At 38.3% G+C, this 15,218-nt stretch overlaps 1 protein-coding gene across 3 annotated transcripts in view; it reads left to right on the top strand.

Annotated features, from left to right (window-relative positions):
• The window catches only part of SDCCAG8 (SHH signaling and ciliogenesis regulator SDCCAG8), a 115,286-nt gene that overhangs the window by 9,504 nt on the left and 90,564 nt on the right, over nucleotides 1-15,218 (top strand). For all 3 annotated transcript variants that reach the window (XM_086745275.1, XM_086745274.1, XM_086745273.1), the window contains exons 2-9: nucleotides 469-648; nucleotides 757-839; nucleotides 6,752-6,865; nucleotides 7,276-7,401; nucleotides 7,703-7,840; nucleotides 10,211-10,275; nucleotides 12,568-12,756; nucleotides 14,563-14,701. In XM_086745275.1, coding sequence (XP_086601401.1) covers nucleotides 469-648; nucleotides 757-839; nucleotides 6,752-6,865; nucleotides 7,276-7,401; nucleotides 7,703-7,840; nucleotides 10,211-10,275; nucleotides 12,568-12,756; nucleotides 14,563-14,701 — 1,034 coding nt within the window. The remainder of the gene's footprint in view (nucleotides 1-468; nucleotides 649-756; nucleotides 840-6,751; nucleotides 6,866-7,275; nucleotides 7,402-7,702; nucleotides 7,841-10,210; nucleotides 10,276-12,567; nucleotides 12,757-14,562; nucleotides 14,702-15,218) is intronic.

Genomic DNA, 15,218 nt, shown 5'->3' with positions numbered 1-15,218 from the left:
ATTGCTTCGTCATGTGTGGTGACATCATTAGAATTCAAAAATGTTGTTCTTGGTGCACAGTCCTGCATATTGCATGAAATATAGCGTGATCTTTAGGTCCATTGAAAAGTATCGAAGCTGTATATGCCAGGAAATATTTTAGGGTCAAGCATATTATTACTTGTGCTGCTGCAGAGTCCTAGTGTGTTGACAGACTAAGATGCTATTTTATGGCTTCTTCTTTGAAAATGTAGTAAATATTTCTTCTGCAAATTGTGACATTCAGTAGTTTGTTTGGGTGTTTGCATTAGGTAGTTGCTTCCAGTGGCTGAGTTTAGATTAATAGTCAAGCTAGACAGATGCTGAATGCTTTTAGTTCTCCCATGTTTTTGCAAATGTAAAATATCAGTGAGTGCATACTTTCTTTCTTTTATGCTGTGGCTAATTATGTGATTTTTTTTTTTTTTTTTTTTTTTTTTTTTTCTCCAGACCGTGCTAGTAAAAGCATCCATCAACTGAAATATGCCTTGGAGGAAGGGCAGTTTGCAAAGAGTGAGGATGAAGCTGGATTTGATCAGTCCTCTGTTGACAAGGGCAATGATGATGTGGACAGGCGCAATGATGACAGTGAGAATGCAGCCTGGCGGGAACTGCAGCACAGCCACGCAGGTAAGATTACTCTGAAAGCAAATAGTTAAGAAATTGTTTGAAATTATACAAACTTAAATTTTAAAAGTAAATATTTTTGTTATAATGGTTCTTTTTATCTCTTCCTAGTTAATCAACTTAAAATTTTGTTGCAACATCAAGAAAGAATGGAAAGTGAAGTCTCTCCGTCAAGGAGGAAGACATCGTTCTGTGTATGTTTCTTCTTGTTTCTTTTGCATTTTTTGAGTGAGTGGCGTGCACGATGAGATCAATTTTCTAGTATCCAGGAAGAAAAAGAAGCACTGAATCATTTTTGTATTCTGAAATACAGGAGATCCCTGAGGCTATAGCCAGAACTTGGTATGCTTCTAACCATAGTGGAAGAAAAATAAATTTATAATACCAGATTTAGATTTTTCTCCTCTTTTGTTGGCCGTGCACTGAGAGTCACAGTCCACATTGCTTTCAGCTTTCTCATCTTTTTCTTTCAACTGGAAGTTCATCGTTTTTGTTTTGGAAACAGTTGGGATCGACTACCTGAACAAATTTCTGTAAAAGCAGCCTCAGTTTTTCTTTCACTGTACTCTAAGGATTCTCAAAGGCCTTCTAATGCTGTAACTGTGCTTTTCTTTAGAGGATTAGAGATGTTCATGTAACAGCAGGTTTTGTAGCTCTCTGCCAAAATGCAGTGGTCTGTCAAAGTAAGTTTACACCTTTACATGGGCTTCTCAGATTTAGCCTTCTTGCAGTAGGACTGCACCAATGCAGTGCAGTGGACAGTTCAGTTACAGAGCAACTGCTAGATAATGGTATCCCTGTTAGAAAATAATTCAAAGGCATTGTCCAGTTTTATCTTTCGATGGCCTCCACAAGTTACTTTTGGTTTACAGTAAGCAAGACAAGCAGCTCTTTGCTGTCAAAGTTAAGGTCGCAGCAGAGCAATCTAAAGCCTGTACTCCTGCTGTGTTGCTTTGAGCGTGTGTAGTGAGCCTAGCTCTACTGTTCTGACATTGAGAAATTTTATTTAAAGTTCAACTTTTCTTTGTGTTCTTAAAATCCACTAGTTTAGTCTGATTGTCCTGCCAGGTACTTTTGGCTCATAATGGTGTAGGATAGAATTAGTGTTTTGTAGCTCGCGGGAACAATGCGTCATTTGTTGATCTTGACGTGACGTGAATCATTATCAATTTGTATTTAGCATTTGGAGGGGAGGGAAAGCATCTTTTAATCCATCTTTGTCAAAGTTTTCTACTTACATTGGGAAATTTCAGTAGAGTGGAAAAATTCAGAAAATGGGAAAGAAGCCCAAACCCTTCTAAAATACAAGCTTGTCTGGTGGTTTGCTGGGCACTGCAGGAATGCTTCTTGTATAAAAACCTAACTGCACCTTGCCTGGGTTCCTGACGCTGTTGTTATAGCTGGAGTTTCTGTGACTGATTCCTGTTGTTTCTTGCCAGTTTACTAGGCAGCAGATTTAAGACTGATAGCAGGAGTGTCTCTAATTCTGGGATTTAGAGGTTTGAAATTTGAGGCATTCTCGAAAAGTACAAGGTGGGCCAAATTATTTGGGATGTTGGCAAAACTGTCACCATGTAGAATGCTGGCCTCTAAAGCTGCCAAGCATTTATATTTTATAAACCTTTGTGTTAATATGGTAAACTTTTCAATATTAAGAATGTAAATGTGAACAGCGTTTCTGAGACTTAGGCATAAATGTTTGGTAGTTCATACTGATCAGATGTGTCTTTCAGTTCTGATTTTAATATTTGGCCTGCTTTAAATGTGTACCTTCCCAGACCACTGGTCTTTCACTCTATAACACGTATTATCAGAATAATAATGAAAAAATACTCAATTTGTAATTAATTTATAACAATTGTGCTGTAAAAAAGGTAAAAATAAATAAATCACAAATGCTCTATGCACTTGCTCCATGAAAGGGCAGGTAGAGGCTTCTAAAAAAAGAAATATCCCAGTGACAGTGGGATATTAATAAGTTAATAAGTTGTGTTAAAAAGTCCTCAGTTCTTTTTCTGTTGGGAAAATATGCTACGTATTATTTTCCTTTTAGTGAAACCATTTTTTAGCACTCCATATGCATTATACTAATGTTTCTCAGGTTAAACGTTAGCACTGTTTTTCAGTTAAAAGTAATTTGAATAGAAATGATGTTTTTCACATTTTTGAACACTGCTGTGGTGTAATATTTTCAGGGAGGTTTCAGCTGCAAGGAGTCTATTACACTTTCAGACAAGAGGGAGCAATGAATAGGAGCCTGAAGAACAGAATGATGAGTTACAAAAAGTTATTGGCACTATGTTATATATACTTGTTCTGGTTTTGTTAGTGAGGGGGGGCCTAAGGTGGTAGCTTCTGTAGGAAACTGCTGGAAGTTGCTCCCCTTTGGTTAGTGGACTCGGCCAGGCCTAGGGCGGACCCGCTGCTGGCCAAGGCCGAGCCAATTGGTAGCAGAATGTCCCGTGATAACGCCTCTGCGATAACGTATTTAAGTAGGGGAAAACGGGAAAAAAAAAAAAAAGAGGAGAGATGTGAAGCAGCTGAGCGGGGGGCAGAGAGGGGGAGGCACGAGCCTTGTGGGCCTTGCAGCCCTCACCCTCTGGCCTCCCACCGGGCAGCCAACTGGGCCCAACTCGGCCCAGCCTGGCTGCAAGAAGTGGAGAGGAGATGAGAAGTGAATAAGATGTAAAAAGGATCCTGAGAGGCGTCTGCCAGCCTGTTGTGAGGAACGGCTGCAGACGCCAAGGTCAATGAAGAAGGAGGGGGAGGAGTAACGTGGCTCCTGGCCAAGATTCCCCTGCAGCCTGTGGTGACAACCATGGTGGAGTGGGTTGTCCCCCTGCAGCCCATGGAGGTCCACGGAGGGGCAGAGATCCACCTGCAGCCCGTGGAGGACCCCACGCCAGAGCAGATGGAGGCCTGAAGGAGGCTGTGGCCCATGGAGGGCCCGCTGGGACAGCTGTTCTAGAGGGACTGCACCCCGTGGAAGAGATGACCCACGCCGGAGCAGTTTCACGAAGGACTGTGGCGTACGGGTGGGACCCCATGCTGGAGCAGAGGAGGAATGCGAGGAGTTCTTCTCCTGACGATGATACAGCGGCGTAAAATAACGAGTGATGAACTGGCCGCGACCCCCATTCCCTTTTCCCCACCCCGTGCCGCTCGGGAGGGGAAGGTAGTAGAGATAATGTTAAGCCCCGGGAAGAGGGAGGGGTGGGGGGAGGTTATCTTGTTCCCTGTCTCATTCTCCTGCTAATTTTAGAAATAAATGAATAGTTTTCCCCAAGTCGAGTCTGTTTTGCCCGTAACGGTAACTTTAAGGATTTCTCCCTGTCCTTATCTCAAACCTTGAGCTGTTTTTCTTATATCATCTCCCCCTATTCTCTCGGAGGGTGGGGGGAGCGAGAGAGAGACTGCGTAGTGTGGTCCCGATCGGGGCTGAACTACGACAATACTTTAACAAGTGTGTTTCATTTTTTAAGACTTTATAAGAAGTAGATGAGATTAACAGACTTTTAAAACAAGGTGAAGTCTGAGTCAATAGAACATGGAATGTACGTGCACAGAGCCAGGTGGGATACCTTGCAAATTCAGAGTCCCTCCTCTAAATGTTTTTCTGGATGGTCCTGGAAAACCCTCCATTTGTCTCGGCATTTGTAGTTTCAGATTTCTCGAGAGTCCCCACTTTAATATGGCCAATATGTATATTGGATGTAGTTTGACAGGAAGGCTTTTGTTGCTAGAAACCTTCCCCTCACCCTGGTTAGTAGATTTTATTTTAAAGGTTGGACACGGAATCTTAATACCTTGTGGGGGGGGGCAGGGGGGAATCTATTTCTGCATCTTTTAGGAGATTGAGGAGATTTAGGAGTCCAACTGTTCAGTTAGTTCCCGAAAATGAGTTCTATGATCTTTAAGACTCTTAAATATATTTGAGCAGCATATCATGGAATATTTTTCCACAGAAAGCTGTGTTTCTGACCCGAGATCACAGATGTTCGAATTGTATCAGTTTCAAAACTAGCTAGTGATCAGCATAAAGATGTTCTTCCTCTGAGAGGACTTGATTAACAACTCTGTGTGAATTTTGTATCCTTATCAGAAAAGAATACAAAAAAGGGAGATTTACCCTTTTAAAAATGTGAGTAAAACTGTTCAGTAAATTGGTGAAAAAAAGAGATATCATTTATATAAGAGGATATATGTTCTACTTGGAGATATGTCCCAGTTTGACTGTCTCCTGGTTTTGGCTGAGGTGGAGCTAATTTTCTTCTCAGTAGCTGCTGTGTTTTGGATTTAGTATGAGATTTGGTGTGTGAAGAATGTTGATAATACACTGGTGTTATAAGTTGTTGCTAAAGGGACCAATGACACTTTCCAGCTTTCCAGGTTTTCCTAATGTGCGCGTGGCAGGAAGCTGGGAGGGGTATAACCAGTACAGTTGACCCAAATGGGCCAAAGAGAGTGTTCCATGCCATAAACGTCATGCTCAGTATATAAGTCGGGATGGCTGGGGGGGCAGATCTCTCTTTCTTGCCCTCCTTTGCTTGCTGCTCGGTTTTGTTTCCATGATTGCTGCTTGGGATGGGCTGTATCGGTCATTGAGTGGTGAGAAATTGTGCATAGTTTGTTTTGTATATTTTAGTATCTCTCTATTTAGTTGTTATTGTCATCTTCCTTTGCCGTCCTCGTAAACTGTCTTCATCTCAATCCATGAGTTTTCCTTTCTTCCTGATTCTCTCCTCGATTTCACTGGGAAGGGAGAAAGTGAGTGAGCAGCTGGTTGGTATTCGATTACTGACTAGGGCTAAACCACAACAGACTGTCTTAATTTTAAGTATTAAAAAACAAAACAAAAACCCACAAAAAAAAAAAAAAAACCAAGAAACCAAAGGAAACATTGTGGCTTGCATTGTTTTACTTTCTTTTAGGTTCAGGCATAAAAATAGTTCATATATGTCGACTGCCATTAGACTGTACTTAGTTCTTTCAGTGAATGAAATTTGCAATAGTGAAATATCAAATTAAGCTGGTAAACCAATATTGAAATGCATAAAGAAGAAGAGTGAGGATCTGATAGTAGCTGATTTATTTAAGTTTGAAAGAAGATACTCCATTAAATATTTTTGTGATTATTCAAAGGCAGTTTCATTGCAGACTAACATATTTTTGCTTAATACTGTTGCTCCATTTTAATTAGAACTAAAGAAATTCTTATACTATTAAAAAAAAATGCTATATCCAGTCTAAAGTCCTGACTAATTAGACTGACAAGGACTGTTTGTTGCTAATAGGATCAAAGAGAGACCGTAGTTTTCAGGAAACTACTTAATTAAAGGCATTTTAGTAATATTTACTTACATTCCCTATCTATACGGTATTCTTAGGACTAAATGCTGTAAAGTTATAGCAGTTGTGTTTTTCACATTTTGTAAAAAGTTCATCCTGTTTAAATCTTGCTGAGCAAGGCAGAGATGTAATTGCTTATCTTGAATGGGCAAGAATTCCCTTCATTACTTTCTTTAGTTATTTGTGAGGATATAAAAAAAAAACCTATTTATAGGGTCTTCAGAAAAGTTTTTAGAATTGTCTTTTAAAATACAAATAATCAAGTTTTTTGATAAATGTAATATCTATTACACAATTTCCTGTGTTTCTGTGAAGGTATTAAAATTGCAGACATAGTTGTGTTTCTGTAGCAATTGGTAATGTACTTTTAGAGGAGTTGTCTTTGCATAGCCACAACTCATTAACATTCAAGAGATTTTTATATTCAGTTCACAGAGAAGAAAATACCTACTTATGTTTATTTAAAATGGATGATACACTTAAATAGCTGTATGAATTTCATTTACAAATTGTTTTGTGGATATGATTTAATCGTACTTTATAGATGTGTTTAATCAAGCAGCTGTACATTTTGACAGAAGTGACATGTTTACTTTTTGTATTGAAGAATGTAAGTTCTTACTGTTTCTCTCTTCCACATGATCTAGTGCGTGGTGACTTTTTATTAAGAGTATGTAGTATTCTGTGTGCAAAAAGTATCCCATTGCAATATATAGAAAACCAGAAAATAACACGTAGTATTCTTTACTTCCTTTAGACATCCATGGAAGCTGCAACTGGAGACTTGCCCGCCCTTTCTGATCTTGTTCCTATAATCAATGATCAGTCACAGTACATTAACCATTTAGAAGCGGAAGTGAAGTTTTGCAAGGTATTCGACAACACATTTCGCCTGCTAAAACCCTGGTCCCCTGAATATGAAGAATTGCTTTAAAACAGCTTGCTCTTAGTCTTGAAGTTGATTGTTGTAATGACCAAAACTGAGCCAAACGCAGTTCAGTAGATACTGAGCCTTACCATGCGACTTGGTGCCTGTGTAGCATTTATGGGTCTTCAAAGACACTTTAATGTCCTGTCACAAATACAAATAAGCATTTTTTTAAGATGTTATATGGAAATTCAAGCTGCAAGAATATGAAATCTGCCTTTTGAGTATTCTTATTCTCCCTAAAAGGATTAAAATCTTTAGGAATGTTAATGTAGACTTTTGGTCTCAAGATGTATTTAAATGTTGGTGGCTGTCTCAAGGAGCCTTTTACATGAAGTTCCTATATCTTATAGGAGGAATTGTCTGGGATGAAAGATCGAGTACAAGTAGTTGTACTTGAAAATGAGGAACTCCATCAGAAACTGAAATTCTTAACTGCAGAACATATGTTGAGGGAACAAACTCTTCTAGATGCCTCAGTAAGTTTTTATGTTTCTGTTATTGTTTTAATCAGTGTTCAGGGACCGGATTCTTTTTCAGGAAGGCTGTATAAATGGTTATCCACAAACTGAATTTTAGTCAAAATTTAATGAGGGTTTGTAAACATGGATTTCTGTGGATAGCATCATTACCATAGGTTGCCAACCTAATTAACTGGTTTATTGGTTCTCATATTCTACTGTAATGGAAATTATAAGACTCAATACTTATATAATTAACATTTGTTTAAAAAAAACATTGTAGACAATTGTAACTGGAGCATTAATATTTTTATTTTAGGCAAATACTCAGAACTCCTGGCCTTTAGGTGCTAATAGCCGTAGCATGCGTCAGCCTGTCTCCTCATCACCAGCACATGACAAAGATCAGGCTTTTGTTACAGCAGCTGTTGGAGAAGTAGAATGGCCTGTAGAAATGGTTGGTATTAACTTTCTTTGCGGAGTCATACCTTTGCAAAACTTTTTGATGCTTTGTTGTTGCCGCAGTTCAGATGATTAATTTTGTAACAGACATACAAGAGTTTTGGTTGACTGAACCTTAATCTGAGGTATTAGGTTGACCGAACCTTAATCTCTTAAACCTCTTCTTCTCATTATACCCTATTTAATGTTATTGTCCAGTTAGACGCAGGTGGCAGGTTGTATCTCCAAATGTTGATTTCCCAGAGATAAACCTTGTTTTAAGAATGCCCTGTCAATTATGGCTGCACTGTACTTCGGAGAGTCTTAGCTGTAACACAATGCACAAGCAGGTGGGAACTAGCTGGTGTTATTTAGGTAGCACTCCAAGCAAGCTCTTTGCAGTGAGTCTTTCTGCTCCTGGAGCAGCGCAGGCACACTTAAGTACAAAAGTAGCTTTGTGTAGTCTGTTTTCTCGAAGCTGAATTACACATTTTGTACTGATTCAGAGACTATATTGTCTCTATCCTGTATTTTAGTTTGGGAGGTTATTAGTAAATTTTTTTCTTTCAATTAATGGAGTGGCATTGCTATTTTTTGTGAAAAACACGGTTAACTGAAAGTCTTGATTTTTTTTCTTTTTTTTTTTTTTTTTTTTTTAATCCATGTGCATATGGGTACTGTGGAATTTAAAGGGTACTTTAATTATTCAAGATAATTATATGTATTTATTATTTTTTCCCAGTAAAATATATTTTTGTTGATTTTGTGTGTCATTTAGGGCTGAAAACCTCTTCAGTGATCCCTAATGCCTGCAGTTGTTTGAAAGCTAGTTTTTGCAGTAATCATAGAATGGTTTGGGTTGGAGGGGACCTTTTAAAGGTCATCTAGTCCAACCCCCCTGCAAGGAGCAGGGACATCTCCAACCAGATCAGGTTGCTCAGAGCCCCGTCCAGCCTGGCCTTGAATGTTTCCAGGGATGGGGCACCCACCACCTCTCTGGGCAACCTGTACCAGTGTTCCACCACCCTCATTGTAAAATTTTTTTTCTGATGTCCAGTCTGAATCTGCCTCCCTCTATATTAAAACCATTACCTGTCGTCCTATCACAACAGGCCCTACTGAACAGTCTCTCCCCATCTTTCCTGTAGGCCCCCTTGAGGTACTGGAAGACCGCTATAAGGTCTCCCCGGAGCCTCCTCTTCTCCAGGCTGAACAGCCCCAACTCTCTCAGCCTGTCCTCATAGGAGAGGTGCTCCAGCCCTCTGATCATCTTTGTGGCCTCCTCTGGACCTTCTCCAACTGGTCCATGTCCTTCTTATGTTGGGGGCTCCAGAACTGGACACAGTACTCCAGGTGGGGTTTCACCAGGGCAGAGTAGAGGGACAGTATCACCTCCCTCAACCTGCTGGCCATGCTTCTCTTCATGCAGCCCAGGATGCGGTTGGCCTTCTGGGCCACAAGAGCACATTGCCGGCTCATGTTGAGCTTCTCGTCCACCAGCACTCCCAAGTCCTTCTCCTCAGGGCTGCTCTCAATCCATTCCCTGCCCAGCCTGTATTTGTGCCTGGGATTGCCATGACCCAGGTGCAGGACCTTGCACTTGGCCTGGTTGAACTTCATGAGGCTGGCACGGGCCCACCTCTCCAGCCTGTCAAGGTCCCTCTGGATGGCATCCGTCCCTTCCAGCGTGTCAACGGCACCACACAACTTGGTGTCGTTGGCGAACTTGCTGAGGGTGCACTCTATCCCACTGTCCATGTTGCCAACAAAGATGTTGAACAGGGCCGGGCCCAACACGGACCCCTGAGGAACTCCGTAATTGCACTTTTACTTCATCTGCTGTATTTAAAGCAAGATAATTGTGAATCGTATTGATTGTGACTTATTTATAAGTGTTGGAACGAGCTAAATTTCTGGTGCTTTGTCTGATTAGTTATCACCGTTGTATTTAACACTGATGTGGTTGATTTATGTACCTAGTTCTTCACCGGGTAATAAGAGTAACTCACTGTATTATAAATAAATAGCCTGTCTACTTGAAGTTTTTCAGAATTCCTCTTTTGTTTCTGCTGACTTGTGGGAGAGTAAGAGCAAACTCAAGACAGCATTGTCAATTTGTGTAAATCATTGTAGAGGGCTGCAGTTGGAGCTGAAGCAATTTACATCTGAGGATCTGGCAAGATGTATAGAAGTAAAAAAATGGGAGGGTTGATAATTTTGTAGACTTTCGTATGTATGAAATATTTAGATTTCTCTGACACTAGTGTTTGAACAAGTTTATGTCTTCAGGGGAAAAGAAAGAATGTGGCTAATGTTTAGATTTTTTTGTAAAGATAATATTATGAAGAAAGCAAAAAACACTTATTTTCTCTCATCTTTTCTAAAGGAGAAACTAAAACTACTTTATCAAGAAAAAGTCAATATCCTTGATGCTCAAATACAGTCTCTAAGGTAAAGTGAAATGTTTGGTATTTTATTAAAATAATTTTTAATAAATTATCACTTCATAACAGCATGAACCACTCTTAATTTGAATTTAATTAAGAGAATTCCTGAATGTCTGAATGTCGTGTTTTCTGATAATGTCTCTAAAAGTCGGGTTTACATGGAGTTTTCTGAAATACAAACATGGCAAAATTGCGTGTACTGCTAGTAATATATAAATTTTGTAAATTCAATAAAATTATTGTGTTTGTAGAAATTACAACTTGATATATAATGTCTTCATGCTCTTTACCCTTTTTCTTTTTAGAAACATAATGTCTGTAAGGTAGACCAATCAAAGGAAAAAAGAGAAGTTAAAATTTTAACTTGTGTAAGCTCTTCCATAATTAGCTTGCCTTCTACTAATATTTTACATCACAAGTTTTAGAAATCTTAAGCATCAAACTACTTTAGGCCACATAACAATTTTGGAGCAGGAAAACTTAGTTTTGAAGCATGCAGGCCTTGTTTCCAGTCATGTAACCTGCATATCTCTAAACACAGAAATATTAGAAAATAAGTCCTCGTGTACTCCTCAAAATATTGAAGGTTTGCGTAGGTAGCAAACTATGGAAAAACAGAGGTAGAGGCAGCCACTTTAGGATTTGATTATCAGCAGTAATCTTCTCCTTGTAGACCTGCATTCATGATACAACTGCTGAATCTGTTTAATCATGTCTTTCCCTAAATAAACTGTAGTTTCATATATCTGAAAATTCTAGACTTTTGTGTGTGTGTGAGAACCGTTACTGGTAGGGAGACAAGTTGAAGTGTGCCCTCTGCAGTGGTGAAATCTTAAATGTGCAAAGCTAATTGTGATAGTGAATGCAAAGGAGGATCTTAAATTTCAGCTACGTGATCTCCTTTTATTTCTTCTTTTCTCGCCATACTTGGCTTGAAGTGTTATGTATACTCAGAAATAAATACTAGAGGCTAATATAGTCTGAAGATTTCCACAAGTACATTATTCAGCCTCTTGATCTCTACTAAAGAGCATGAGGCTCTGAGCAACCTGATCTAGTCAGGGATGTTCCTGCTTCTTGCAGGGGGGTTGGACTAGATGATCGTTGAAGGTCCCTTCCAACTCTAACTATTCTATGATTCTATGATTCTATGATCTTTCAAACTGTGAGTTCTGCAAAGCACTTGAGCATTTGCTAAATTTAAATTAAAGTCAGAAATTAAATTGCTTTCAGTGGGACTATCCTTTTTTTTTAACTCTAAGCATGAATTTATGTAGGACTTGCTGATTTCTGTCCAAGATTTCCCAACAATAGGTCTGTTGTACCATGTCTGTCTAAGGATATGTGCAGAGCAAATTCTGTTCAGGTTATACTGAATTCTATTTAATAGACCAACTACTAAAATTGGAAAAAGTGCACAGAAGATTTCCCAGATGGAAATAAGCATGCATGCAGTGTATATATCATGTACACAGTAAATCCAGTGTAACCAGAATGTGTCAGACTTACTATGTGTATGCTGCCCAGATGGCCTGCATAACAAACCGAAAGCTTTGGATTCATTGCACAGTTTGTCAAATGGATCTATATGTGCACCGTGTGCGTTTGTCTGGAACTTCCTGATGTCAGCATTCCTAGTGCTTGCGCTCTCCCCAGCCTGACAGATGCCTGGAAATTATGGAGAAAAATTCTTCAGAGCACCTGGTAAAAATCTCAGAGACAAGTAGAAAACTTACCCTGTTTTTCTGGAGATATGGTTGACCTCAAGTTTGTGTGTATCGCTGGACCAGAGCGAATGTGCCGAATACATTTGGATTTTGTATAGGGAGCGCAGGAGACTTTTACTTCATACTGTAATTTTACAGTTAGTTTGAAAGTAGAAAAGAAATGTGACGTTAGGGATATTATCCGTAGGAACAACAGGAAAAAAAAATGTTAGAGTATTGAAATATTTTATACAGCTGATAGTGTTTCTTGCTAATGAGTCTTTGTTCAGACAATATGTAAGCCTACAAGTTTTATCTAATAATTTTCTGTGTAACTTCACTGTTTTCTGATACTACAGAGGGAAGGACCAAATTAATGTAATTTTGTTTTCTCTATTAATAATTTTGGGCAGTACCACTATTATTTCTCTGTTAAAGTCTTCCTTAGCCTACTGAAATGTATAAAAATAACGTTCACTACAGGAATTCCTACAGTTCTTTTTAGATTACATCTGTAATTATATATTGCATATATACAAGATAAGTTTGATTACACAAATATTTTTATTTTAATTTTTTTTTCTTTCTAGAAAAGACCTTTCAGAGTCTCAGAAGACATGCAAAGATTTGGAAGGAAGGCTAAAACACCAGAAGTCACTTGTTTCAGCCACAAATTCTAGCCGGGTTGGTGGTCTGTGTCTGAAATGTGCACAACACGAGGCAGTTCTTGCACAGACCCATTCTAATGTTCACATGCAGACCATCGAGAGGGTAACAAAGTAGGTTTGGGGGTATTTACTTTCTCATTGAAAGTACAGTTACTTACATTAAACCATATAAGTTTCAAGATACTGAGTTGCATTCATAGAGAGATGTGCACTAATGGAACAACGGACAACAGTGCTAAAATCAATGGCAGAATTGATTGTAGGTCCCAACCACTTTTAAATCCATGGCAGATTTGCCACTTCTTTCAACTGGGCAAGAATGTTAGTCATTATCTTGTAATTATGATACCTTGGGCTGTCCAGATAATCAGACTTATGATAGTCTGTTTCCCACACTCTTTGTACAAACAAACTCTTGACTTTGTCAGAACAAATATTATGGAAGTCCACATATTTGGATTGATTATTTCCTGCAAAAGTTCCCTATCTTTCTGTAGTTGGAAGTTTTTCTGGCTGCACTTTACTCTTCTTACATTTGGGCAATTTTTAAGGTATGTCATCAGTGTAATTTCCCCCCTCCACCCCCCTTGAATTTGCTTAGCAGGTCAGATGTTTAGAATAGGATGCATTGCTCCTCCCTAATTACAGTATGTCAGGGGAAAGAAGTTCCTTTGGATAAAAATAAATTAAATTATTTGCTGTTGCCTTTTTTTAAATTTTAGCTTTTATTCAAATGTTTTTTTTTAAAAAAAACAGCTATACAGGCTATGTATATATATAAAATTCAGAAATCCCCACAGCTTTAAAATGTTTTTTCTCAAGAAATTCTGCTAGTCAATCATCTTCAAAAATCTCTCCCTTTATACTTGCTAGTAACAGTGATAGGATACTGCAGCTTTTTCAAAGTTTATTAAACAGACATCTATTTATTGTCAGATATCCCATGCTTCTTAGGATTTCTGAAGTTTTAGAATGAGCCTGCTGGAGATGAGGTAGTGGCTCAATCTGAAAGCTACATCTTCCTGTGATGCAACTTATTAAAAACAAAGATATTTCAGTAGGGATTTTCAAAGGTTTGTCCAAATCTTGTTGAAAATAAATTTCAAAATATGACTGTTAGTTCTCTGGCAAGTACAACTGTGTTACCATTCCGCACAATATGATGGAAAAGAAAAAAAACAAACCCAAACAGTTTTCAGCCAGAATGTCTAGTTGCACCTAAATCAGAGACAATTATACTCTTAATTTAAAAGCTTTCAACATATCAAAATAATGAAAAGGTTAAGTATTACAGTTTTACAGATTGTGCTTCACCGTTTGGTATAGATCTCAGTTTCTTAGTTAACAAAAGTTCAGGGCGTATGTAGAATTCGGAAGTCTTATTGTTTAGTTTAGTTCCAGTTTGCAGCAAAAGCCTATTGATTTTCATTTGATATACTTAGTGATCTGAATTATTTGTTGAACCTTACCCTTCATTTTTATTTTTTCCTCCCTGTTTTACATTTAATGACAGTCTAATTTATTTTTTTTTTTTTCAGAAACATGCCTTTTTTTGTTGCGAGTGGTTAGTTTTGTTTTGTTTTTTTTTTAGCATGGATCTCCATTTTGTAATGCCAACAGAATGTTGCTCAGCTTCAGTATATTTATGACTTGAGCTCTGCTGTCATTACTGGCGATTTCACTGATGGTCCATCCTTTTGAAGTGAAGGACTGGTCATTAAGCAAAGGATATGTTTAATGTATGCCAAGCTAGCAGTATATTGTCTTTCACTCTTAACGTGCTGGTTTGCATCTTGCTTCACTTAACCACCCTTACGTATTTTATCTGTTACCGTTTTATATTTGATACATTTGGGTTTGTTTTTTTTCCCTTGAGGAAAGATAAGGAGGAAATACCTGTTTTTTCTTTATATGCAGAGAAAGAGATGACTTGATGGATGCGCTTGTTTCATTGAGACGAAACATGAAAGAGATGCAGCAAAGAGAATCTAATGCTTTTGAGCAAGTTAAACAAGCTGTGCAAATGGCGGAAGAGGCCAATTTAGAAAAAACAAAGGTAAATTCATCAAGAAACGGGAGCTTTTCAGTATTCAGATATACTGGAAGTGTTAATTAGTTTTCATGTTAGTGAGACAATACATACATAAAACCTCTATTAGATGTTGATACAATGTAGTAGATTTAAAACAATTGCACTGTGTGACTGAATAGTAACATGAATTCTGTCTTTGAATTCTTAAATTCTCATCAAGGCTGTAGTGTGTGTTGCGTTCTTAGGCTATTGCTTAAATTCTGACGTAACTTCACAGTGATAGAACTTCACAGTGATAGAACTTCACAGTGATAGAACTTCACAGTGATAGAACTTCACAGTGATAGAACTTCACAGTGATAGAACTTCACAGTGATAGAAATTGAATGGTAGAATTTTCAAAGGCATTGATGGTAATTCTTATATCGTATTTCTGAGAAATACTCTGAAAAGAGTATTTAAAATGCTTACAAACAACTCTTTTGCCTCAGATGAGTGCAGTGCAAGACCTGATTAGCTAACAGAGCTCTTTGAAGGTGAG

The sequence above is a fragment of the Chlamydotis macqueenii genome, chromosome 3 (assembly GCF_036417535.1).
Source record: "Chlamydotis macqueenii isolate bChlMac1 chromosome 3, bChlMac1.mat, whole genome shotgun sequence".
Classification (NCBI taxonomy): Eukaryota; Metazoa; Chordata; class Aves; order Otidiformes; family Otididae; genus Chlamydotis; species Chlamydotis macqueenii.
The sequence above is the reverse complement of the archived record's forward strand: the minus strand, read 5'-3'. Positions and strand labels throughout refer to the sequence as shown.